General features: G+C 40.5%; 1 protein-coding gene across 1 annotated transcript in view; it reads left to right on the plus strand.

The window, feature by feature from the left end:
* LRRC1 (leucine rich repeat containing 1) overlaps positions 1-25,480 on the plus strand; it is a 110,152-nt gene that overhangs the window by 30,200 nt on the left and 54,472 nt on the right. Inside the window, exons 2-5 of the mRNA XM_032216858.1 lie at positions 2,047-2,164; positions 12,304-12,382; positions 16,608-16,697; positions 24,010-24,066. Coding sequence (XP_032072749.1) covers positions 2,047-2,164; positions 12,304-12,382; positions 16,608-16,697; positions 24,010-24,066 — 344 coding nt within the window. The remainder of the gene's footprint in view (positions 1-2,046; positions 2,165-12,303; positions 12,383-16,607; positions 16,698-24,009; positions 24,067-25,480) is intronic.

Raw genomic sequence — 25,480 nt, forward strand, 5'->3', positions numbered from 1 at the left:
AAAAGTGTTCTTGGGGTTAGTGTGCTTTGTTTTTCATTAACAGAGAACTCAACTGGTCCCTATTAGGACCCTGCAGATGAAATTCTTTAAGACAAACGATGCATGAGAAAAATGGCAAATGAAGGTCTACTGTCTGGTTCTGTGCTTCTTACACTCTGTGTGATGAGTACCCTATTCATTGTGGGGAGATGAGCTCACACTTGTATTATTAAAGCTACATGGTGCTCCCTGTGTGGGCTGTAATACTTGAACAATGTACCATATAATTTCAAGCAATAGGTGGTGAAAGTAGACCTGAATCACTTGAATAAAATCTAGAGATCAACTTGGTGTGATCTGTATCTTTGTTTGTTAGATGTTATCGTGCATGTGCGCGATCACACTATGCACAGATAAATAACTTATCTCGATGATGTGAATGCCATAAAATTGTGTAAGCAACACAGATGTACTGGATTGGCTATGGGAAGGCTTTACGAAAGGCAGACAATACTTCTAGATCCATTTTTTTTGGCAACTTGAGATAGCATAAGTGCCATTTACTTAATGTATTTATTGAGTTGGCCCAATTAAAAAAATATTCTGGGCAGTATAAAGTATTAAAAAGAGAAAAAACTCATCAGATGATAACGGGGAACACAAATGGCCCCCCATAGGATTAGAACCCTTCAAGAACTCCAGTAGGTTGTTTGTTTGTTTGTTTTATTAGTTTTGTATGCTGCCCATTCCCGAAGGACTCCGGGCGGCTCACAATAAAACAGGGAAAGGGGGATAACTAGGACAATACAACAATTTAAAAAATATACAACATTCACAATTGAAGCGGGGCTGGATACTTCAACAGCCCCCAGCCTGTTGGAACAGCCAGGACTTAGTAGCTTTACAGAAGGCCAGGAGGGTAGTAAGGGTCCGGATCTCCATGGGGAGCTCGTTCCAGAGGGCCGGAGCAGCAACAGAGAAGGCTCTTCCCTGGGGGATCGCCAGCCGACATTGGCTGGCAGATGGAACCCGGAGAAGGCCAAGCCTGTGTGATCGAATCGGTCTTTGGGAGGTAATTGGCAGGAGGCGGTCTCTCAGGTACCCAGGTCCGATGCCATGCAGGGCTTTAAAAGTAACGACTAGCACCTTGAAGCGAGTCCGGAGACCAGCTCGCGGAGGATAGGTGTAACGGGGGGGTACCTAGGTGCACCCACAATCGCTCGCGCGGCTGCATTCTGGACTAGCTGAAGTCTTTGAACACTTTTCAAGGGCAGCCCCATGTAGACCGAGGTTGTGGGAGAATGGACATGGAAAGTTACAAATCTAGCCGAGATGGCTAAAATATCGGCATATCTTAAAGATCATTCAAATGAGAGATATAAACGAGACTGGAAAAAATGGATTGACTATATACAAAATAAATATGGGACCAAGAAATTCCAGTTAGCCTATGCTTAAGATCAGGAATGATTTAAACTGTTCAAAGTTAGCATAGCAAGAAGAAGCTAAGATCAATGTAGAGATGTTATTAACCCCTTTTTTAATTTCTTTTTTCTCAATATATTTTAGACTGTGTTTGTTAAAAATCTATACCGTGTACGGGCTCTGGGAAGTCGGGGGGGGGAGGGAGGTGGGGTGTTGGGGGGGAGGGTGGGGGGAGAGAGGGATATATACTAGGTTAGATATGATGTGTGTGTGTGTGTGTGTGTGTGTGTGTATATATATATATATATATATATATATATATATATATATATATATATATTATATATATATATATATATATATATATATATATATATATAACAATAAAAAACAAAAGGTCATGGGATAATGATACCAAAGTAGAATCTATAATATTGTCTCACATTGATCTTGGAATTGATTTATTTCCTCTCGTGCTGAAACACGGGCTGATTATGACAAACTCAGTTAACAGGATAATGCTAAATGTTCATCAGTGTTGGCCATACTTCCCCGTCCTTATTCTTCTCCGTACGAAGCACCGAAACTACCTATATATACATATATTGCATGTATTGAATGGAAAATTGTTTTCTCTTTCAGGCTTTTTTCCAACTTATAAAATTACGAAAACTTGGGCTTAGCGATAATGAAATCCAGCGACTTCCGCCAGAGATAGCAAACTTCATGCAGCTGGTAGAACTCGATTTGTCTCGAAATGGTAAGCATGAATATGATGTGTAAATCTGTATTAGGGCTTTTTTTTTTTTACAGCACGGTTGAAAATGAGTCAGCCTTAATTATCGCACTATAGAATTAGTTGGCAAATAGGTTAATGTACCTCTCCTTACTCTTCACGACTGACTTGGAAAAACAAACTATTCATATCCAAATGAAAAGCAAGCTAATGAAGGGCTTGCCTAAGACAATAAGGTCCCGTGTTAGCTTGGCATGAAATTGTCCCGGTCCATCCTCCTTTTGTTTGAATAGATCTTAATACTGGCCCAAACCCTGCATTATTACTGCCTTTTTTTTTATGCTGGCTAAACTGTGGCATGCGAAGTTTGCCACATATCCACATTATTCGAGCAAGAGCAGCTACTCTGCAGGACTGGACAAGATTTATGCAGTGTGTTCATCAAATGCCTGGATACACACTTTGCATAATGGGATATTTTTTTTTAGTTTTTCCTTGGTGTATGGTATTAACAAGGTCGTTGGGGTTTTTTTTTGGTGGGGGAGGATAGCGGGAAAAGTGTCTTGTTACAACTCAGTCACCTGTAAATTATTTAGTAAGCACTGCCAAGCACGAGGCGTAAACCCAGTCATTGTCTAGATTTTGCATTATTTCACATATTATTGTATAAGAAAAGGGGAAAAGCTTATTTTAATTGATTTTTGTAGACAGTATGGGGTAGGGGAACTCATAGTTTGAAATGGTTTTTTTTAAAAAAAATATTAAAGCTTGATATGAGGTTAAGAATCAACAAATGGAAGAAATATGCTGTTGAACATACCTTGATCCCAAAAGATTATTTTCATTGTCATGTTCACCCAGAGCATCATGTCGAAGTTGTGGTGTAGGCTGTGCAAACGGTATGTTTTCCGTGAATACTTTTGAGAAAAAAAATCGGCAGATACATTTGGTTGGGATCATTTTAAAACGTTCACAGTTGCTAAATATATTCCTGAGAATCCTATAACCAAAAGCCTGTCCAGGTATTATTTAAACCAGATTCCCCCTTCATATAGTACTTCCACAATAAAGGCTGATATCTCGTATATTTAGAGGGTGTTAGATTAGAAAATGATAATTTTAAGAGACAGTGGAGGCTAGTAACCTTCTCCTGTTGTTTTTAATAACAATTGCATTCTAAAAGCTAACAATTAGTTTCAAGTTTCAAGTTTTAATCGATTTATAGGCCGCCCAATCCTGAAGGACTCCGGGCGGCTTACAACGAAGGAAAAAAAATAATTAAAAATGAAAATAAAAATAAAAACAATTTAAAATCAACACGCATACATTCGTTACGATCGGGGCTGGACCTCAACAATGAGGTCAACAGCCCCAGGCCTGCCGGAATAGCCAGGTTTTAACAGCTTTTCTGAAGGCCACGAGAGTCTGGATTTTTGGGGGTAGCTCGTTCCAAAGGGTCGGAGCAGCCACAGAGAAGGCTCTCCTCTGGAGAGCCGCCAGCCGGCATTGTCTGGCTGACGGCATCTGAAGGAGGCCCAATCTGTGGGATCTCACCAGCCATTGGGAGGAATGTGGCAGTAGGCGGTCTCGCAGGTATGCTGGCCCTAAGCCATGTAGGGCTTTAAAGGTAATAACCAACATTTCATTTGATGAAACCTTGTTGTCACAAGCATAAAAGTTATAACTGACTTTTGGAAATCCCTGAAGGGAAGAAACTGCTTTTAAAATTCTCTACTATGACCCAGAATCTTTGCTCTTTGTGGATATAGTGATATTTGTGCCCACCAAATTTTAAATGCCTGTTTTTATTTTTGCTTCAATGTTCTCCTTTGCACTTTGAGTCCAGAAGTATTTTTTTTTAATCACTTGGGCATACAAATTGTGGTCCTAGACCACATGTGCCTCTTACTGTCATTTGTTTATTAGATTTCTTTCACACTTTTTGTCCAGGAGTTCTTTATTTGAGCCCCATAGGAACAACTTCATAGGGCAGATGAGCTTGAGTGTAATTAGCAATAGCTGTTAGACTTATATACCGCTTCATAGGGCTTTCAGCCCTCTCTAAGCGGTTTACAGAGTCAGCATATCGCCCCCACAGTCTGGGTCCTCATTTCACCCACCTCGGAAGGATGGAAGGCTGAGTCAACCTTGAGCTGGTGAGATTAGAACCGCTGAACTGCAGATAGCAGTCAGCTGAAGCGGCTGCAGTACTGCACTCTAACTACTGCGCCACCTCGGCTTAAAGTCACTCAGAGAATTTTCCTGGCAGAAGACAGAATTAAACTTGTGTTCTTCCAAGTCCTATTCCAGGATATTTCAGCCACTACATTTAAGCCTCTTTCTTGGCTTAATTTGAAAAAAAACCACCACTTTAATCATTCCGTAACATAATAAACATTAGCCCTTTCCCTGCAGTCTGCTGCATAGGGAAGATAGAAGAGACAAGGAGGAAGACTCTTAAGAATTAGTTCTCCATCGTTTGCTCACTTCAGCCCTGCCCAGAGAGTAGCTGGCAACAATTAAAACCGTGAGAAAAAAGAAATTGTCTTCCTTTGACCAATCCTTCCCATACCCATTATATAAGGATAGTTATTGTATTTTCTTTCCTCATCAATACAATAGTTAGTCTTGAACTTTATAACTGATCTGACACTTTCAGAGCCGAGGTGGCGCAGTGGGTAGAGTGCACTACTGCAGGCCACTTCAGCTGACTGCTATCTGCAGTTCAGCGGTTCAAATCTCACCGGCTCAAGGTTGACTCAGCCTTCCATCCTTCCGAGGTGGGTGAAATGAGGACCCGGATTGTTGTTGGGGGCGATATGCTGACTCTGTAAACCGCTTAGAGAGGGCTGAAAGCCCTATGAAGCGGTATATAAGTCTAACTGCTATTGCTATTGCTATTTCTTTAAGTCCTTTTCTTTTCAAGGGTCTAATTTGGAAACTACCTGACCAAAATTCTGGTTTTATGAGAGCTGGAAGTAGGTTTTGCTAGCCGTTGTGGATATAGTGATATCTGTATTCTTGTTATAATGAAATCATCCTATTGGGTGATCTTACTGCCATTTTTTAAAAAAAAATAAGTACTGTAAATATTTTACTGAAGAGACTAAAGGAGGACATTTTAAATATTGCTGAGTAATGCGCTTTGTGTTGAGCATTTGCTATAATTATTATTCTTTTTTTCTGCTGTAAGCTTTTCCTATTTTAGGCATTTTTAAAATGTGGCTACAGTGTAATATTTCACTTATCAGCTATTTCATTATGAGCGTCTTTGTGTGTTGCTTGATGTCTTAGTACTTAGAATTACACTAAGTTTCTTATTGAAGTAGCTTCACAGCTAAAATACAATTGAGCTTCATAGATTTGTTTTTCAGTGTAAATGTTGGAAATATCAAAATGTATGATGTTTGTTAGGAACTTTCTTTACTTCCACGTTATTTGTATTTAATTAAAACTACTTCTTCATTTACAGGTATTTCAGGTAGCATAATTAAGGGTGTGGAATATTTCTTAATCTCAAAGAGAATATGTATGTGAAGATACAGATCTAACTATATATACATACAGAAACACTCATTTTGAAAACAATCAAAGCATTAACTAGACGTGTTGTGCAGAATGCCATGAACGAGCACATTTTAATAGCGGATATTGGTAATTACTAATAGTTCTACAAGCTTGTACCATAAGTAATTGTATATTCTACCTGGTTTGTGAATCTTTTACACGTTTGCGTTGCCAAATACAGATTTTTCTTTTAAAAAGCTGCGAAGAAGTATTTCTTCCTTCTGAGACTAGTCCTGTTTTCATCCTTAAAAGCTGACTGTTTCATGTGGTTTAGTCAGGACAATCCTTCAAAATTAAAAACAAAGTTAATTTGATTGAGATTAATCCTAACAAGAATATGGATTTGGGAAATGGGTGAATCTCAGGTATTATCACATTGCCCTGAATGTGAGACTGAAGAAAGCAGAAAAGATGATCAGGATTCCTGTTGGCTTCCCCATTTATTTTGCTTATGGGAAGCTTGCAGGGAGAAAGTTAATGGGGAAGCCAGTAGGAAGTTGAATGTCCAAGGCAGCAGACAGATAAATGCTTCTGCTGAGTTGGAGGAGGGTGTGAGGAATTATGACATTGGCTGGGAAATTGTCACAGAACATTGAAGCTGAAGATCACATGACCACAGCAGCCTGTAGCATGGAAGCAATCACAACATCACCAAATCCATTCTCTCAGGAATCATGGATCCTGGATTTTGGACATATACTGTACATATTTGCCAGTGGTGGGATTCAAATAATTTAACAACCGGTTCTCTGCCCTAATGACCATCTGGGTAGGTGGGGCTCGGTGGTCATGTGACTGGGTGGGCTTGGCCAACTCAACATCACTCACGTTGATGGGCGCTTCACCTTAGCTGTTACAATGTAATAAGGGTTAACCGGAGAGGCAGTTTCTGTAAGCAGGGCAATAAAGATTAGGCTAGAAACAACACCAGAATGTTTCCTTCCCGCCTTCCTTACAGGATTAGCCCTGTAAAGTGGGAAAAAACAAAATGAGATTTCTTCCAACAACCGGTTCTCCTAACTGCTTAGAAAGTTATCAACCGGTTCTCCCGAATAAGTGCGAACTGGCTGAATCCCACCACTGATATTTGCCCAGTTAAGGGTCGTGACACCAATGGTTTTTGTAGTATATATATGTCAGACCTTGTTTTCATTTGGGTAACTTAGCCAAACATGTTAAACTACTTTTCCTTAACTACAGGTTAACACATTAGTTAGTTCTAGTTCAAGCATTATACCAGGCCTAACCATAAGAGTTTTTGTGTGCTGTACTAATCATGTTACTCTGGATAATAATTAAAATTTTGATTGGCAAACCCAAGTTACAATTCCCTCATTTGATAATGCTGTTTGTTGGTGTTGCATTTGTTTAAAGGAGGTTGAAAACTTCTCTTTTGCTAATATCAGTGGTGGGTTGCAAATATTTTTACTACCGGTTTGGGCTCGCTCATGAATTAGCTCAAAAGCCAGAAAAACAGCTAAACCTTTGAGATCTTTAAATCTCTTCAACAAGCAAACTGTAAAAAGAGGAAATTTTAGATAGAACTGAGAAGGGGCAAAGTTTTGAAAAAATCCAGAATCTCTATTGCCGTTATTTAAATCTCTAGTGGTTAGAAATCTGGGAAGAGAATCAGATGTCCACATTAGACTCCACCTAGTGGCACTTAAGTTAGGTCCATAAGTGTGGTTATTAAGTTCCAGGGATGCACTGTTATTCGTTTGAAAATATAGACATCCAGCTGTACTTAAACATCTCTCCATCTGCAAGGAAAACATATATATATATTCTCTGGAAGATGGAAATAACTATAGAAATGTTATGTTACGTTATATTGTTTTATGTTAAGTAATATTTTATGTTACGTTGTGTTATGTTTTATGTTATAAAACAAACTAGAATTAAACTTGGTATATTAAAACAAATATCTCTGAACATCTTAGAGCTGTGCTAATAAAGCTGTAGTTGGAAGAAGTATACTAACTGTTTAACTGTTTATTAAATTTATAGGCCGCCCAATCCCGAAGGACTCCGGGCGGCTTACAGAAACAGAAGTTAAGAGAAATTAAAAACAGATAAAACATGACAAATTTAAAAAGACACAACATGCACCCAATCTAAGCGGGGCTGGACCTCAATCCAGAGGTCAACAGCCCCAGGCCTGCCGGAATAGCCAGGTCTTAATAGCTTTTCGGAAGGCCATGAGAGTGGGTAGGGTCCGGATCTCTGGAGGCAGCTCATTCCATAGGGCTGGAGCAGCAACATAGAAGGCCCTACTCTGAGGCGTCGCCAGCCGGCATTGTCCAGCTGATGGCACCTGGAGAAGGCCCATCCTGTGCGATCTTATCGGTCTTAGGGAGGTGTGCAGCAGAAGACGGTCTCGAAAACTAAAATGTTTCTTGCAGCCACTATGGCTTAGTAGGCCCTTTTAATATTCTGAATTACTTTTGCAACATTTCATAAAAGATTATTACTTTTCTTTTCAAGAAAACTATCTCTGCCGATAATAGCCTAGCATAGGGAATTTTTCTTCCCTTCTTTTTTCTGTTCCTATTCTCTGCTTTCATTGTTTAGGATGATAAAGAATGCAAGAACCCCTGGTGAGCCATTGTACAATTTTATTTTACAAGTTATCTAAAGCCCTTAAGTATAAATTTATGCTGGTGTTAAATCTATGCGAGGGGGAAAAAAAGAAAGAAATTTCCACCTGGGTACGGTGTAGTTTAGGTTTTGCTTACAGAAACTTCACAGGAAGTCAAGAAAGGATAAAGCACGGTGGAATTGCTCCAACCACCTTCTTCCCTACCTTGGTTCAGATAACAGGGGGTTCACTTGCCATGTTCAATTTTTGTGGGATTTAAGTGAGGCATCATGAAGTAGTAATGTCAGAGTATCTTTCTTATTAGACTCCCAGGCTGCACTGTAGATAGGTTTTCAGCTGTGACTGCAACTCGCATTTTAGCTGTGATTCTCTTAGCATTAAGTGTATGGAGAGTAACGGGTGTCCTCGTATTCATAATCCTGCTTGCATGGCATTTTTCCCGTTAGCCATGCTAACCTTCAGTTGACGGAATGCCTGTTTACACCATCCTGCGTCATAGAGCTTATATTTTATAGCCTTACGGTTTAGCAGTGCCAGGGTATCCACTGCCAAAGCATCTGGTCGGTCACATGTATAAATAAAAGCATTCTGTGGTGCGTAGGACAGAAAGGCTCCTGCACATTCAAGGGAATTGGATCGATTAACTAGCACCATTAAACATTCTTTGACCCAGTTAGCTGTAGAACAGAAATTCATAAAACAGGTGCACATCAGTCTATTTCAGTGTTTCTCAACCTTGGTGACTTTAAGTCCTGTGGACTTAAGTCCCAGAATTCCCCAGCCAGCTATGCAATACTGGTCTATTAAGTATGGTCTATCCATACTTAATAGGGCATTTCCCCAATTATTCTACTTAGTACTGCTACCATCCCCAAACTATTGGCTTTTGGAAGAGTTTGCCAAAAATTCAATCCTGATGCATTTATTTCCCTTAAAATCATAGTTGTTAATTGAGAATAAGGTGTTAAAAAATCTTGTTAGGACAAGTTGACAGTGTTCAGAATCTCTGTTCTCTGGAAGTGAAAATTCCAAATACAGATGAAGAGTTTTAAATTCATTTATTTTGTTTCTTTGTTAGATTTATATGACTACCAAATCAGAAAACCTAAAGTTGTCTTATATAATTGTTTAAAAAAAAAAAAAAAAGCAATCAGGATGCAAATGATATAAATGAAACTATGTGTCTTAACTGATGCCCTAATTAAATTTATGAGCAGGTCAGGAATGCTTCCCTAGTTGACACTATGCTGTGTGTGTGGGGTGTCTTTCTTTATGGTCACAACATAGAGCCTGATTTCTTTGCTGGTAGTGTTGGTAATAGGATAAGTTACTACAAGGTTGTCAAAAGATTGTCAAATTAATACATATGAAATTCTTGGAATACTTTAGGCCCATGTAAAATCTGATATTTTTTTTCTTAATACTGCTTGTATGTGCTGACTGTGGCTAGATCCATACCATATGTAGCAAGCCACTCATGATTTAAGACACTGCCTACACCCACTCAGTTCATTCAATAAATCATGATTAAAGCAACCTCAGCTTAATGTGATATGTGAATCAGGCCTATTGTCAAACAAATAAGCTAACCATTTTCCTCTATGATGCATGGAATTCTGAATACTCACATATTAAATCTGATACAGCTAGCCTTTGACTTACTTGAGAGACCGCCTGCTGCCAATTACCTCCCAAAGACCCATTAGATCACACAGATTAGGCCTCCTCCGGGTTCCGTCTACTAGCCAATGCCATCTGGCTACTACCCGGGGGAGGGCCTTCTCTGTGGCGGCTCCGGCCCTTTGGAACGAACTCCCCGCAGAGATTCGGATCCTCACCTCTCTCCAGGCCTTCCGAAAAGCCGTTAAAACCTGGCTGTGTCGGCAGGCCTGGGGTTGATGAGTTCCCTTCCCCTCTCAAATCGTGTGGCTGTTGGTTCTTTTAAATTCCCTTGTACCTTTTCTGTTGTAGTTTTTGTGTTTCCCTTCCCCTCCTTGGGTTTGTGCGCTGCCCTGAGTCCCCCCGGGAATAGGGCGGCATATAAATAAAATGAACCTTGAACCTTACAACTGGTAATTGTTTGAAGTTATGATTCTGATTAACCAAGATCATAACTTCGATTCGTATGACCCAGATTCAAAGTTCTGACAATTGGACAAAGTTCTTCAATGGTCACATGATCAAAGTGTGGGGACTCAACACAGACACATTAACAGCTTATTATTATTATTATTATTATTATTATTATTATTATTATTATTATTTAATAAATTTATAGGCTGCCCAATCCCGAAGGACTCCGGGCGGCTGTTTACAGTGTCCCACAGTCATGTGACCATGTTTTACAGTGGCTTTGCAAAAACTTGGCACTTTCGATTCTTGGTAAAACTATACCCATAGCAAACCATTGGTTCACTTAATGACCCGTGGGGACTGCTTAATGACTTCTGAGGTGGACTACGCTATACTGCCAAATCCTAAAGACGATAATGTGTTGGTATTTTTTGCTAAAGCTTGGCTTACGTTTACAAAGCCTATTTAATATCTTTCCTCTAAATGCTATTTTGTAAAAGTCATGATTCATTTGTCATTGTTAAATCAAGTTTATTATTACAATTTAAAAAACAGCGTATTAAAAGAAAATAAAGCCAGAATGATAAAATTAATGAAATTAGAATTAATAATTGCCGCGCTTTCACAGAATTCGGCTACTCGGTGGGAGAAAGAAAGGTTGGAGACTGACAATAGATAGTTCATTTGATGTTCTTCTCTCCTTCCTGAGAGATATTGCAGCAGGCGTAGTATGTGATGTTGGTCCAGAAACCCTGCACAATTGCGGTGAAACTATAAATGTTAGGGTTTTTTTAAATTTCCCCAGCGTCACATGGGTAGGTTCTGTTCTGTTAGTGCAGTGGCCCCCCAAACTTTTTGGCACTAGGGACCGGTTCCATGGAGAAAGGTTTTCCGTGGACCAGAGGGATGTGGTTTCACGTGCTAGCTGCATCCCGCTTCGCTTGTTTGTGTGAACTGGTTTCCGGCATGCTGTGAAATGGTGCCAGTCCACGGATTGGGGGTTGGGACCCCTGTGTTATTGAGCATTTGGTGAATTTGCCCTGCAGATGTAAGCCTCTTTATTACTGGCTTCAAAAAAGTCCTAATTCAGCCTGTGGGAAGTTAATACTCGCATGTACCTTGTGGATTGCCAAATGCTTTTTGGTATTAGCATTCTGCTGTTACAGGAAAGACCTTAATTTGGTATTTAGTATCATTTAACTTTTTTCAGGGACTGCCTTTTTTCCCTGGTCAAAAGCAGAAGAGAGAAGTAGGTCTGTGGCAAGCTTGGAGCATCTTAATCTCTGATTCACCGCTAACGCCCATGGTGACAAGCAATCATGTTTCAGAATCAGTGGAACCAGGCCATTAGGAAAGAGAGTTGTCTTCAACCAATATATAGTATAGTTACTGTGTCCGGCTCTTACTTCGGTTCACCGACAAATGCGCGCTCGACAAAAGCGCGCCGATGAAACCGCGGCGAGAAAACCGTGAGGTCGAAATCGCGCCGATGAATGAGTGCAGAAATGCGCCGACAACAGCGCGCCGACAAAAGCGTGCCTTCAACAAAGAACTAATGAAAACCTAATAACCCTAACCCTAACCCTAACCCTAACCCTAACCCTGAACCTAACCTTGAACCTAACCCTGAACCTAACCCTTACCTTAACTTAAATCGCCCTTTTGTGGATGCGGTTTTGTTGACGCGTTGTGGGCACGTTTATGAAGTCACGGTTTTCTCGCCGCGGTTTTGTCGGCACGCTTTTGTCATGTCCGCATTTGTCGGGTCAGGCTTACTTCTGCTTTGGACATGCCGGTCTTGAGCTTAAACATTGTAATAGGAACTCTTTTTGGATCTGCAAATATGGCCCTTAAACATTTGATTTTCTGATTGCAGGAGATAATTAATATTACATAATTAATATCTGATTTTTCTCTCTTACAGATATTCCGGAAATCCCTGAAAGCATCTCATTTTGCAAATCATTACAGATAGCAGACTTCAGTGGAAACCCTCTTACAAGGTAATCTTTGTAATTTATGGAACTGCGAATCCTTTCCATAACTTATTAAAAGTGTAAAATTGTCTTTTTCAGTTTTTTTTTAATATCTTCTTCAAATAATAGATTTGATTCTACTAAAGAAAAGTTGGTGTTTAAAATGAAGTTGCTGTTGCCCCAAGAAAAATTTAATGGTATTCAGAGGTGTTTAAAAATCATGATGGTACTAAACTCATCAACAAAAGGAAAACATGAATTAAGGGATCGATATAACCTCAACTTTGATAAGCATAGCAATAAAGAAAAAGAGGGGGGAATTTCACGCTACTCAAATCTGAGGACAACCTATGACTTAAAAATAGATTCCTGCGATCCCCAGTTGTTGGTTGGAACTCACCAATGATATAGAATCTGGAAAAATTCTTAAGCAGCTTCAAACGTCGTAGGGAAGCTGATAGATGTCTCAGGACTATTATTTAATATCTGATTAGCACATGTATATAATTGTAGTTCTGGGGAATACTTCTGAGCAAAGGATAATAAGATGCCTTAGTATTTAATGATTAGTTTGACCATTTAGCTTCCAAAAAAGCAAACAATAGCAATAGCAGTTAGACTTATATACCGCTTCATAGGGCTTTCAGCCCTCTCTAAGTGGTTTACAGAGTCAGCATATCGCCCCCACAATCCGGGTCCTCATTTCACCCACCTTGGAAGGATGGAAGGCTGTGTCAACCTTGAGCCGGTGAGATTAGAACCGCTGAACTGCAGATAACAGTCAGCTGAAGTGGCCTGCAGTACTGCACCCTAACCACTGCGCTACCTCGGCTCTATAAACAAACCCCAAACTATCTGAAATGCTACTTTTGCTGCTGAGAATAGATATGAGAGATGACTATACTTGCTAATTGTCCTGGAGAGCAAACTCCGGAAAGAAAATTTTCTGGCAGATGCCACTCTATCTCTGGGGATTCAATGTGGTGCTTCATTGCCTCCCACTCATTAAAAGTTCACCCCTGATTGAGACAAATGGTGTAGCCCAGACAAGTTAAAATGTTCCCTATTCTATCCATTTTACCAACAGCTAATTGCTTCCTGTTAAGTACCAAGAACAGGGCTGTTAAATTGGCTCCTTGGAGACAATATCTCACGTGGAAAGTAAAGCAGTTGCCATCCATAATTTCATAAGAAGTTATAGCCAATGCAGCAGAGGTGGGTTCGTACCAGTTCGCACCAGTTCGGTAGAACCGGTTCGTCAAATCAACCAAACCGGTTAGAAGAGGTTCCACCAGTGGACCCGGAAAGCAGGCCACACCTACAGAAGAGGTTCCAAAAAACTTTGAAACCCACCACTGACACACACACACACACACACACACACACACACACACACACACACACACAGAGAGAGAGAGAGAGAGAGAGAGAGAGAGAAAGAGACTCACACAGAGAGAGAAAGAGAAAGGAAGAAATAAAGAAATAAAAAAGAAATAAAAAGTGAGAGAGGGATAAAGAAAAAAATGAAAAAGGGACAGAGAGACAAAAGGAAGGAGAGAGAGAGAGCAATAGCAGTAGACTTAGCAATAGCAGTAGACTTATATACCGCTTCATAGGGCTTTCAGGCCTCTCTAAGCGGTTTACAGAGTCAGCATATTGCCCCCAACAATCTGGGTCTTCATTTTACCCACCTCGGAAGGATGGAAGGCTGAGTCAACCCTGAGCCGGTGAGATTTGAACCGCTGAACTGCTGATCTAGCAGTAGCCTGCAGTGCTGCATTTAACCACTGCGCCACCTCGGCTCTTAGGAGAGAGAGAGAGAGAAAAACAACACATGGCCGGCAAGCCACTCCCACCAGGTCACATGGCCAGCAAGCCACTCCCACAAAGGAGGCCACACCCACAGAGTAGGTTGAAAAAAAATTTGAAACCCACCACTGCAATGCAGAGAACCTGTGGCCACCAATCCCTTCTTTTTTCCATGGTCCCCGAACCCCCTTCTGGTCACACTGTCAATTTCAGGGTATACTTATACCCAAAAACCCATGTCAATGTTTTAGGTGGGATACTCACTAAAATAGTTACGTGCCTTTGAAAGTAGGTTTGGCATACTTAAACCAAAGTTCTTTCCTTGAGAACATTAATAGAAATATTTTGAAAGCCAGAGGTGACTCAGTACATTTTGGATAATTGCCCCCATCTATTTGGCTTTCTTTTCTCTCTGCCACCTTGAATTGCAAATCCTGGTCATCAAACAGTTGTCCATTCTTGCTCTGAAAGTTGATATTTAATATGCAGGTGTCCCTGTTTTAAAATGAGCTCTTACTTAGAGTAAACCACTTTCATCGCACGAAAGACCAATAAATGTTCAATGTTTGACTTGGGCTAGTCTGTTGCGATTTACTACTTAACAACCTTTACTACATGGGTGTAGGAGAGAATATCTGTCAGGTGTGAAGAGCCAGAAATGAGACCAGGAATTGATCAGAATTGACGTGTTTCATGGCTACTTGTCTATTGACAGGAATCTCACTGCAGAAATTACTAGATAAATACAGCAAGGCTTTAGGGCAGATCTTCAGCCACTTCCTCTCCACCAGCAATTCTAGGCTAGACAGCCATTTCACTCCTCCCCTCAAATAAGTTCCAGATTCCATCAATATCCTTGCTTATATTGTTTTGAAAAAATAATTATAAGAAAAGTGACTCTCTTCTTTGGTCTGGTCCAGTGGTGGGTTTCAAATTTTTTTTTTGAACCTACTCTGTGGGTGTGGCCTCCTTTGTGGGAGTGGCTTGCTGGCCATGTGACCTGGTGGGAGTGGCTTGCCAGCCATGTGTTCTCTCTCTCTCTCTCTCTCTCTCTCTCTCTCTTTCCTTCCTTTTGTCTCTCTCTCCCTTTTTTCTTTTTTTCTTTCATCTCTCTCACATTTTCTTTCTTTTCTCTTTCTTTCTTTCTTTCTTTCTTTCTTTCTCTTTCTCTTTCTCTTTCTCTTTCTCTTTCTCTTTCTCTTTCTCTTTCTCTTTCTCTTTCTCTTTCTCTCTCTGTGTGAGTCTGTCTCTGTCTCTCTCTCTCTCTGTGTGTATGTGTTTGTGTGTGTGGCTCTTTGCTTCTCCCTCCCTCCCTCCCTCCCTCCCTCTGTGTCTCTGTATGTGATTCTCTCTCTGTGTCTGTCTGTCTGTCTGTCTGTCTGTCTGTCTCTGTGTATCTCTCTCCTCCAGTGGTGGGTTTCAAAGGTGGGTTTTTTGGAACCTCTTCTGTAGGGGTGGCCTGCTTTCCAGGTCCAGTGGTGGAACCTCTTCTAACTGGTTCGGTAGATTTGATGAACCGGTTCTACCAAAACAGGTGCGAACTGGTAGGAACTCACCTCTGGTCTGGTCTAAGGTGACCCCAGATTCTAGTCTCACCTTAGGCATGCAAGTCACCTGGGTGACTGTAGGCCAACTCATGGCCCAGGGTTGCTATTGCGAGGGAAAGAGGAGGAGGAAGGAATATTATGTACGTTTAATGCCTTGAGTTATTTATAAAAATAATAAAGGCAGGATAAAGGGAAGGGAAGGAACGGAACTTTCCAAAGACCCAGTAAATTCTAAATCATATATACAGAAATATTTGAGTTTGAGTTTGAGTTTATTGGTTTTGTATGCCGCCCACTCCCGGAGGACTCCGGGCGGCTTACAATAAGAAGGGGAGTGGGATAAATAAGACAAAACAACAATTTAAAATACAACAGCATACACAATTAAAGTGGGGCTGGATACTTCAACAGCCCCAGGCCTGCCGGAGCAGCCAGGACTTAGTAGCTTTACGGAAGGCTGGGAGGGTAGTAAGGGACCGGATCTCAACGGGGAGGTCGTTCCAGAGGGCCGGAGCTGCAACAGAGAAGGCTCTCCCCCGGGGGGTCGCCAGCTGGCATTGGCTGGCAGATGGAATCCGGAGAAGGCCAGGTCTGTGCGATCGAATCGGTCTTTGGGAGGTAATTGGCAGGAGGCGGTCTTTATTTGTGATAAACCAAGCATATTTTTCATATTATGAATACAATCTAGAGTTTCAAGGCTTGCTGTGGATATATGATTTTAATTCTATTCATGTCTCCAGGAGTGTTTGCTTCCTGCTTTATAAACTTCCAACTAAAACCAAATATACTATTTCCAGTAAATAAACTTGAAACGTTAATAATGCCAGGTTTCCTTCCGGAGAATTGAATTTACTCTTTGTCATTCTCAAGGATAAGTTTTAACTTTTTCTCTATAGGTTGCCGGAAAGCTTTCCTGAATTACAGAATTTAACATGTCTCTCTGCGAATGACATCTCTCTTCAAGCACTACCTGAAAATATTGGAAAGTAAGCTTTTTCACTTACAGAATGTTTGAAATCTAAAATGTGTCACAAATGGACTTTAGATATAAATTTAGATCCTCATGAGTATTTCAGACAACAGTCCCCTACAGGCCAAGGGCATTGTTAATATCCTGGATCATTTGCACGTGGAGTAGTGGGTCTACTAAAAATGTAGGAATGGAGGAATCTCCATTTCAGCTTCAACTTATGAATGGCATCCAGCACAATTTCAGTCTAGAATCCTCCTTTGGCCCGAGGATGGTTTTAAATATATTCTTTTCTATATAAAATGAAAGTATGCTGCCCTTCAATAAACATATGTAAAACCTATAAACAGTAAAAAATGGGAAATGTCAAAATGACATGATGCAGATAACAGATGTCTTACATGAAAATATAAACTTACAATTCTTCTGCGTATAATTTACATGTTGGCCTCTTCATGTTTGTTGATGCTTGGTAGAAATAGCTGCGTCACTGATTTTTCCTTGCTTTTACAGCAAGGTTCTCTTGCATTTGGCATAAATACTTTTCAATCCTCCAGTTTATTTCTAATTCACGTTGATAGACTTTGGTTTTCAAAGTAAAATGAAAATCCTGGAGGATGGATTCTTTTCCTAAGCATTTCAATCTATAATTCCTGGTGAGGATTTGTTTGAAGTTAAACCATCTTTTGACTGGAATAGAAATGAGGATCTGCATATTGCATAGAATTTTTTTTTATTTTCCATTTTCATAGCATATAATCACATGTATACTATTACATAGTCAATATCATGTTGTATTATTAAGTAATTACATCAATTCATCTTACCATCAACTACCAAAGGGGGAAAAAAACACCAGTTATTGGCTCTTCTGCTCTCCATACACCATATTTATACCTTATCTTTCTTCCCCCTCTCTCCTTCCCCTTTCTACATCCTTTCCTCCCTCCATCATTTTCTACTCTACTTCCCCTTCCTTTCTCCTTCTCCTCTCTCCCCTTACCACTCCTCCTTATACACCTCATCTTCCCCCTTCACCCTCTCGCCTGTCCCTCTCTTCCTATCTTTCTTCTCTGCTTCCCACTCTTCTACGTCCTGTCTTCCCTCTATCATTTTCTACTCTACTTCCCCTGCCTTTCTCCTTCTCCTCTCTCCCCTTACCACTCCTCCTTATACCCCTCATCTTCCCCCCTCACCCTCTCTCCTATCTCTCTCTTCCTATCTTTCTTCTCTCCTCTGCTTCCCACTCTTCCTCTAATTCACTTGGTGCATTTCAGCTTCTGAGCAAACTCCCTTTTGTGTTGATGGTATTTATAATTCCATTTCAATATACATAAAAAAGAAAAAATAGCAGTATACATGTACAATCATAATACCTTAAAATCCAACACTCCTCCTCCAACTTAGTAAACTCCGCTCCCTCCCCCCCTCCCCCCCAACCTTCCCCCCCTGTCTTTCCAGAACCAATACAAGGTATAAATCTTTAACAAAAACAGTTTAAAATATACTTAAATAGAAAGTAGAAAATTAATAACGTCTTTGAATTGAGCTTAGCTCCTCCTTGCTAGGCTAACTATAAACAATTTGCATCATTTCTGATCTTAATCATAAGCTACCTGAAATTTCCTCGACCCATATTTATTTTGAATATAGTCAATCCATTTTTTCCAGTCTTGTTTGTATCTCTCGTTCGAATAGTCCTTAAGATATGCAGATATTTTAGACATCTCTGGAGGATCTGCATATTAAAAGGGCTAAATATAGCTAGCTACCATTTTAAATCAATATAACTTCAGAAACAAAAATGACAATTTTTTTTTTAAAGTCAAGATAATTTTCTTCAGTGTTCAATTTTTTATTGCACGGAGCTTGGAGATTATTGAACAGGATGTACCACTGTAAAATTAGACTTCATAGGTGAGAAGAAAATATTATAAAATCATACTCGGAAAAAAACACACACTTGCTTTTCTCTTTTCTAAATGTTCTCTTTTTTATAATATGCAATCTGTTAAGCCCACATATTAGCTCAAGAATTTTGATATTCAATCTCAGATTGAAAAAAAAAAGTATTTTCCCCTCTTTTCTTCAAGTTTACTTTGCAATTTTGTTTTCAGTTAGTGTTGCCTGTGTATATCATTATTCAGGGAAGTAACATTTTGGTTGGTCATCAAGTATAAAATTATGCTTGAAATATAATTCATGGAGCAATACAGTTTATAGCTGAAAACAAACATATAAGTAACGCGCTGTAACCCTAACTCTAACCCTAACCCTAACCCTCACCCTCACCCTCACCCTAACCCTGACCCTGACCCTAACCCTTACCTTAACTTAAATCGCGCTTCTGTCGGCGCGCTGTTGTCGGCGCGTTGATGATGTCGCGGTTTTAGCTCCGTGGTTTTGTCGGCGTGCTTTTGACGTGCGCGCATTTGTCAGGTCACGCCAGATGTGGAGGGCACATGGCAACAGGACTGTTTCCCCCCCCTCTTACTCTAGGTGCTTTGTGAGTAAGTTAGAAGTTACTTTCAGTTTTCAGGATTCTAAATCACAAGGGGCCTCAGCTGAATTTCCTTCTACATACAGAAACCCAAAAGCAGCCCATTTCCCTCCTCATGAGTAAGAAGAACACATATTTAGAATTCCTGGTATGGTCTTCTGAGCACTCTCCACATTTTACTGTTAGTGTGAGATCTGTGATTTTAATATATTTATTTTATTGCTTAATATGTTTTTGGAATGCTGAGAAACCAAACTGCATTTTGCAACTGGCAGAACCTGGAAATGGCTGTTCAATTAGATGTATACACAACATGTGTAATTACTAGTTAACAGCTCTAATGCCTAGCCAAGATTGCTTTACAAATTCACATGTGGATGAGAAACTGCTGTGTAAAGCATGGCTCTAATTTAAAACCCAGCCAACTTGTTTTGGAATGTATTCCCTAAGGCTCCTGATAGGTTCTATACTTCAAACCAGAAGTGACATCTGGAATACTCAAGGAAGAAAGCAACACTCTTATTTATTTAAGAAATTGCATCTTCTCTTATGTTGACGAAGCTATTAGCTTGCATGGAATATTTAAGCGTTCCTAAAACATATGGTTTTCTGAGATTTGGCTGAAAAACCATTTTTCCACCATAGCATTCAAAATGTGCACATAATTTCTGACCCGATACATCTCTAGAATAGGCCAGTATTATAAATCCATGATTCATGATCCATGATAAGAGCCGAGGTGGCGCAGTGATTAGGGTGCAGTACTGCAGGCCACTTTAGCTGACTGTGATCTGCAGTTCAGCGGTTCAAATCTCACCGGCTCAAGGTCGACTCAGCATTCCATCCTTCCGAGGTGGGTGAAATGAGGACCCAGATTGTGGGGGCAATATGCTGACTCAATTTGTTAAAAAAAATTTGTAAACTGCTTAGAGAGGGCTGAAAGCCCTACAAAGCGGTATATAAGTCTAATAAATAAATAAACAAACAAACAAACAAATAAATAAATAAATAAATAATTCTATGGCCCAATCAATAAGCAACCCAATTGGTCCTCAATTTACTACAGTTCATTTAGAGATGTTCAAAGTTATAACGTCACTGGAAAAAGTGACTTACGATAATTTTTCACACTGATGAAAGTTGCAGCATCCCCGTGGTCTCGTGATCAAAATTCAGATAGTTGGCAACTCACTCATATTAATGACATTTTGCAAGATCACGTGATTCTGTTTTGCGACCTTCTGACAATAGCAATAGCAATAGCAGTTAGACTTATATACTGCTCCAAAGTGCTTTACAGCTCTCTCTAAGATGTTTACAGAGTCGGCATATTGCCCCCACAGTCTGGGTCCTCATTTCACCCACCTCGGAAGGATGGAAGGCTGAGTCAACCTTGAGCCGGTGAGATTAGAACCGCTGAACTGCAGATAACAGTCAGCTGAAGTGGCCTGCAGTACTGCACCCTAACTACTGCGCCACCTCGGCAAAGTCAATTGTGGGAAACCAGTTTCACCTAACAACCATGTTACCAATTTAACATCTGCAGTGATGTGGCCAAAAAGGTCTTAAAACGGGGCAAAACACACTTAACTAATGTCTTTTTTTTTTTAGCAACATAAATTTTGAGCTCAATTTGTAGTTGTACTGATTAAGATTGAGATCTCGTACTGTATATCAGAATACTGGGAGGTTCTATAAGAAAAGGAAATTCATAGCCAGAATCCTGTGAATTATTTTACTTGGTGAGCAAGGTGGATCTGCTTAAGAATATTGCATACTAACCCAGAGAATTGAGAAAAGAGTATTCCTTATACAACTATTAAAGAAGAGTGGTGCTGGTCTGGAGCAGGGCAAAATGTCACCTACCATCCTGCAGTTTGCTTGGTAATGATGCAGAAAGCAGCAATCTCTAGATTAAGAACAGGTTCTGTTCCTAACTCAGTATTTTAACTCAAAAGTGTATTTATTGGAACCCCTTATTTACAAATGGGCTACCTATTAATGGAATGGTGGATGGCACTGCCCTTTCTCAAGCTTTGAGAAACCTCCAGGAATACAGGAAAGTGTGTTGTATAGCGTTTAGCGATTCTTAAAATCATCGCACAGCTTCAGCGATTTCTTGGTTCAAGGAAGGTTAAGGTTAAGGTTTATTTAATTTGTATGCCGTCCTATTCCCGAGAGACTCAGGGCGGCTAGCCATCTGGGGGGAAGGGGGGTACAAAATAAAAGTAAAAAGATAAACAATTTAAAAATATGGCAACATTCATACCTCGGATGGGGTTGGAAGATTCAACAGCCCCAGGCCTGCCGGAACAACCAGGTCTTAGTAGCTTTGCGGAAAGCCGGAAGGGTGGTAAGGGTCCGGATTTCGATGGGGTGGAGAATACCTTCTGACATTTTTAGTAATTTGCAGCCTGGTTCATATCTAGGGGTTATCCTTAAGTACTGCAGGCCACTTCAGCTGACTGTTACCTGCAGTTCAGCGGTTCTAATCTCACCGGCTCAAGGTTGACTCAGCCTTCCATCCTTCCAAGGTAGGTGAAATGAAGACCCAGACTGTGGGGGCGATATGCCGACTCTGTAAACCGCTTAGAGAGGGCTGAAAGCCCTATGAAGCGGTATATAAGTCTAACTACTATTGCTATTGCTATTGCTATTAAGCCAAAATGGCTAAGTTAGATTTTATTAGCAAGTTGCAATTACTGTGTCAAAAGTTTAGAATTCAAGTTTGCACATTAAGAAACTAATATGTTTGCTAATACTTAGCCAATAGCTCAAAGACATGCACTGTGACAGATAAACTCAATTTTCTTTTCTTTTATACTTCCCTAACTACAATACTATCATTCCCACCCCTGTGTTTACACATCTGCCAAGTAAGGCAAAATTTTGTCACCTGACAAATGTGGTTCTAGCATATGGCCGTTCTGTTAAGTTCTCTGGAGCTTTTTACAAATGATTACTTTGGCATTTTTTCCCCCTAGAATCCATTACCAAGGCAAAGGCAGCTATGTTTTAGAAAATGCGGATATATTGCTATTTTTATTTTGAAATTGAAGGATTAAAACAGATTATAGCATTGGGGAAAATATCCAATTCTTTGTGCTCCATTTAGTCCTAAATAAAGCGCAGAGAGGGAAAATGTTACTATGGTGATATAGACTTTTACTGTATTATGAAGAGGCGACAATGAAAAACTTAGCCCGTATAAGGTCATTTACAGTGAGAACTTCATTATGAAATGCTATGAATAGGATCCTTTTAATTGATCCTTCTATGGCTAATCCCTTAAATCTTAACGATCAAGCCAATAAATCAAATTACTGTACATTCAGAAATGAGGACCCAGACTGTGGGGGCGATATGCTGACTCTGTAAACCGCTTAGAGAAGGCTGAAAGCCCTATGAAGCGGTATATAAGTCTAACTGCTATTGGTATTGAATAAAGAAAATGGTGCACTTACCAGGAGTGTAGTGATTTGGCCTCCTTCATGGCAGGTAGGGCACTTGGAGGGATGCCTAGTGGCACTGCCCCACTCGTGATCTGTAGAGGCCAGAGGTGGGTGCCTACCAGTTCGCACCTATTCGGTAGAACCAGTTCGTCAAATCCACCGAACCGGTTAGAAGAGGTTCCACCAGTGGACCCGGAAAGCAGGCCACACCTACAGAAGAGGTTCCAAATTTTTTTGAAACCCACCACTCTCTCTCTCTCACAGAGAGAGAGAGAGAGAGAGAGAGAGAGAGAGAGAGAGACAGACAGACAGACAGACAGACAGAAATAAAGGAAGAAAGGAAGAAAGAAATAAAAAAAGAAAAAAAGAAAAAGAGTGAGAGAGAGATGAAAGAAAAAAAGAAAAAAGGGACAGAGACAAAAGGAAGGAGAGAGAGAGAGAGAGAGAGAGAGAGAGAGAGAGAGAGAACACATGGCGGCAAGCCACTCCCACCAGGTCACATGGCCAGCAAGCCACTCCCACAAAGGAAGCCACACCCACAGAGTAGGTTCCAAAATTTTTTGAAACCCACCACTGGTAGAGGATAAAGAGAATGACATTGATGGGAAGAAGGACGATCTGCTACCAAAGCAAGTAGATGAACATTGCTTAAGCCCAAAGGAGAAGAGAGAAATATGAAAATGTCTCAAACAGGCACCCCCCCTCCAATTTACATTAATTTAAAAGAATAAAGAAAGGAAGCCCAGTCATACTTGCAAGATTCTGTTACTACTGCCAATGTTAATAAAAGTAGTTTTAGGCCTGTGTGGAGCTTGTTTATTTATTTATTTATTTATTAGACTTATATACCGCTTCATAGGGCTTTCAGCCCTCTCTAAGCGGTTTACAGATTTTTTTAGCAAATTGAGTCAGCAACTTGCCCCCACAGTCCGGGTCCTCATTTCACCCACCTCGGAAGGATGGAAGGCTGAGTCAACCTTGAGCCGGTGAGATTTGAACCGCTGAACTGCAGATCACCGTCAGCTGAAGTGGCCTGCAGTACTGCACCCTAACCACTGCGCCACCTCGGCTCTGTTGATCTGATCTAACCCATAGGGTGGGGGAAACCATCTTCTACCATCTAAAAAGTCTGGTATCTCTCAGCATCTTCTTCCCACCAGTTCTGCTCCTTGCTCCTTGGCTTACCTAGTCAGAAATATTGCTTGGTGTAGATTTCAACTTATGCAAAAACCAGCTTAGGTAATATATCTACCGGCTTACTTAGACTTTAAGGAAATGCCTGGGACGTTCTATTTGCAACACCTACTTTTTGTTTTCTTTCGTAGCATTTTTTTTAATGTCACAAAAGATTAACCATATTTATTCTGTGTCTCTAGCCTCTATAACCTGGCGTCACTGGAATTAAGGGAGAATCTATTAACGTATTTACCCGAGTAAGTATTTTCTCTGTTTGTCTTGTATGCGTGGACAGCATGAATTGAGAATCTTTTGTTGGATTGGATTGGATTGGATTTATTACATTTATATGCCGCCCTTTTCCCCAAAGGGGACTCAGGGCGGCTCACAATTCAATCAGGGAAGGGGTACAGACAGGGGGATAAAAAGACGAGACATAACAATACAAAATTTAAAAACACGCAACAACCATACCATTCGAGAAGGGGGGCAAAAACTCTTTAGCCCCAGGCCTGTCGGAACAGCCAGGTTTTAAGGGCTTTGTGGAAGGCCTGGAGGGTGGTGAGGGTTCGAATCTCCACGGGGAGCTCGTTCCAGAGGGTTGGAGCAGCCACAGAGAAGGCTCTCCTCCAGGTAGTCGCCAGTCGGCATTGGCCGGCGGATGGAATTCGGAGGAGGCCTAATCTGTGGGATCTAATCGGTCTATTGGAGGTAATTGGCAGCAGGCGGTCTCTCAAGTAATTCCATTTCCATATTCCCTGAATATGGAAATGGAATTAAAGAATAGAATAAATTTTCCAGCAGGAAATGGATATTACTGAAGAGTAATGTCTTTATTTCATCATGGAGAAAATCTGTGTGGTTTGTTAGGAGTCAAAAATGACTTGATGACACAAAATCAATCAATCAATCAATGTCTTTATTAACACTAATTGATGTAATGCTCGGAAAATCTAGACAACGCATGCCCTCTTGGGTCATTCTTTCCTTACCAGATTCCTCAATCGCTTCAACAATGGCAGAGCTTTTAATGCATTTGAAAAGCCCTTGGAAATTCAGAGAGATATTCAGAGATGTATCTGCCTTGAAAATACATTGATCTGTATAGCACAGTCAAGCATCAGGAGTTGATCACAGGAAATAATTTTTGACGTTTTGGTTATGTCATAAAATACTTTAGGATAATGTTATGTCATAATATGTTTTATAAAGTTTCCTGAATGTCAGTTCCATGAGAGTCAGTCATGGGTCCTAGATTTTGAACACTTTCTGTAAGTTAGCCCATTTGATTGAAGTACCTTGGTTCAAGAGGTTTTGCCCTATGACGAGGCACCATTTCTCCCAATTAAAGATTATGGACATGAGTGTGTCAGGCCTGCAACGGTTCCTTTAAGAATCTTTGGCCTGCCACACTCTCATTAAGGAGGGTGGGGAGAATAGCAAGGGGTAGAATGTGTTGTTTTCAAAATAAAAATTGACCGGAAGCATCTGGGTGTGGATGCCAGCGTGGAAGAAGAAGATTGGACCATGTGATGGATTGTGGGTGCGGGGACAAGATCATGAACTTTTAACTGGGTGGGATTCTGGTGTCATTTCCAGAATTGGGATTTTGCACAGATGTGCCTAAGATGTCTGATTTATTAAATTGGAACTTTCAGGATCGTTTTGCCT

This window comes from Thamnophis elegans, chromosome 4 (assembly GCF_009769535.1).
Source record: "Thamnophis elegans isolate rThaEle1 chromosome 4, rThaEle1.pri, whole genome shotgun sequence".
Taxonomy (NCBI): Eukaryota; Metazoa; Chordata; class Lepidosauria; order Squamata; family Colubridae; genus Thamnophis; species Thamnophis elegans.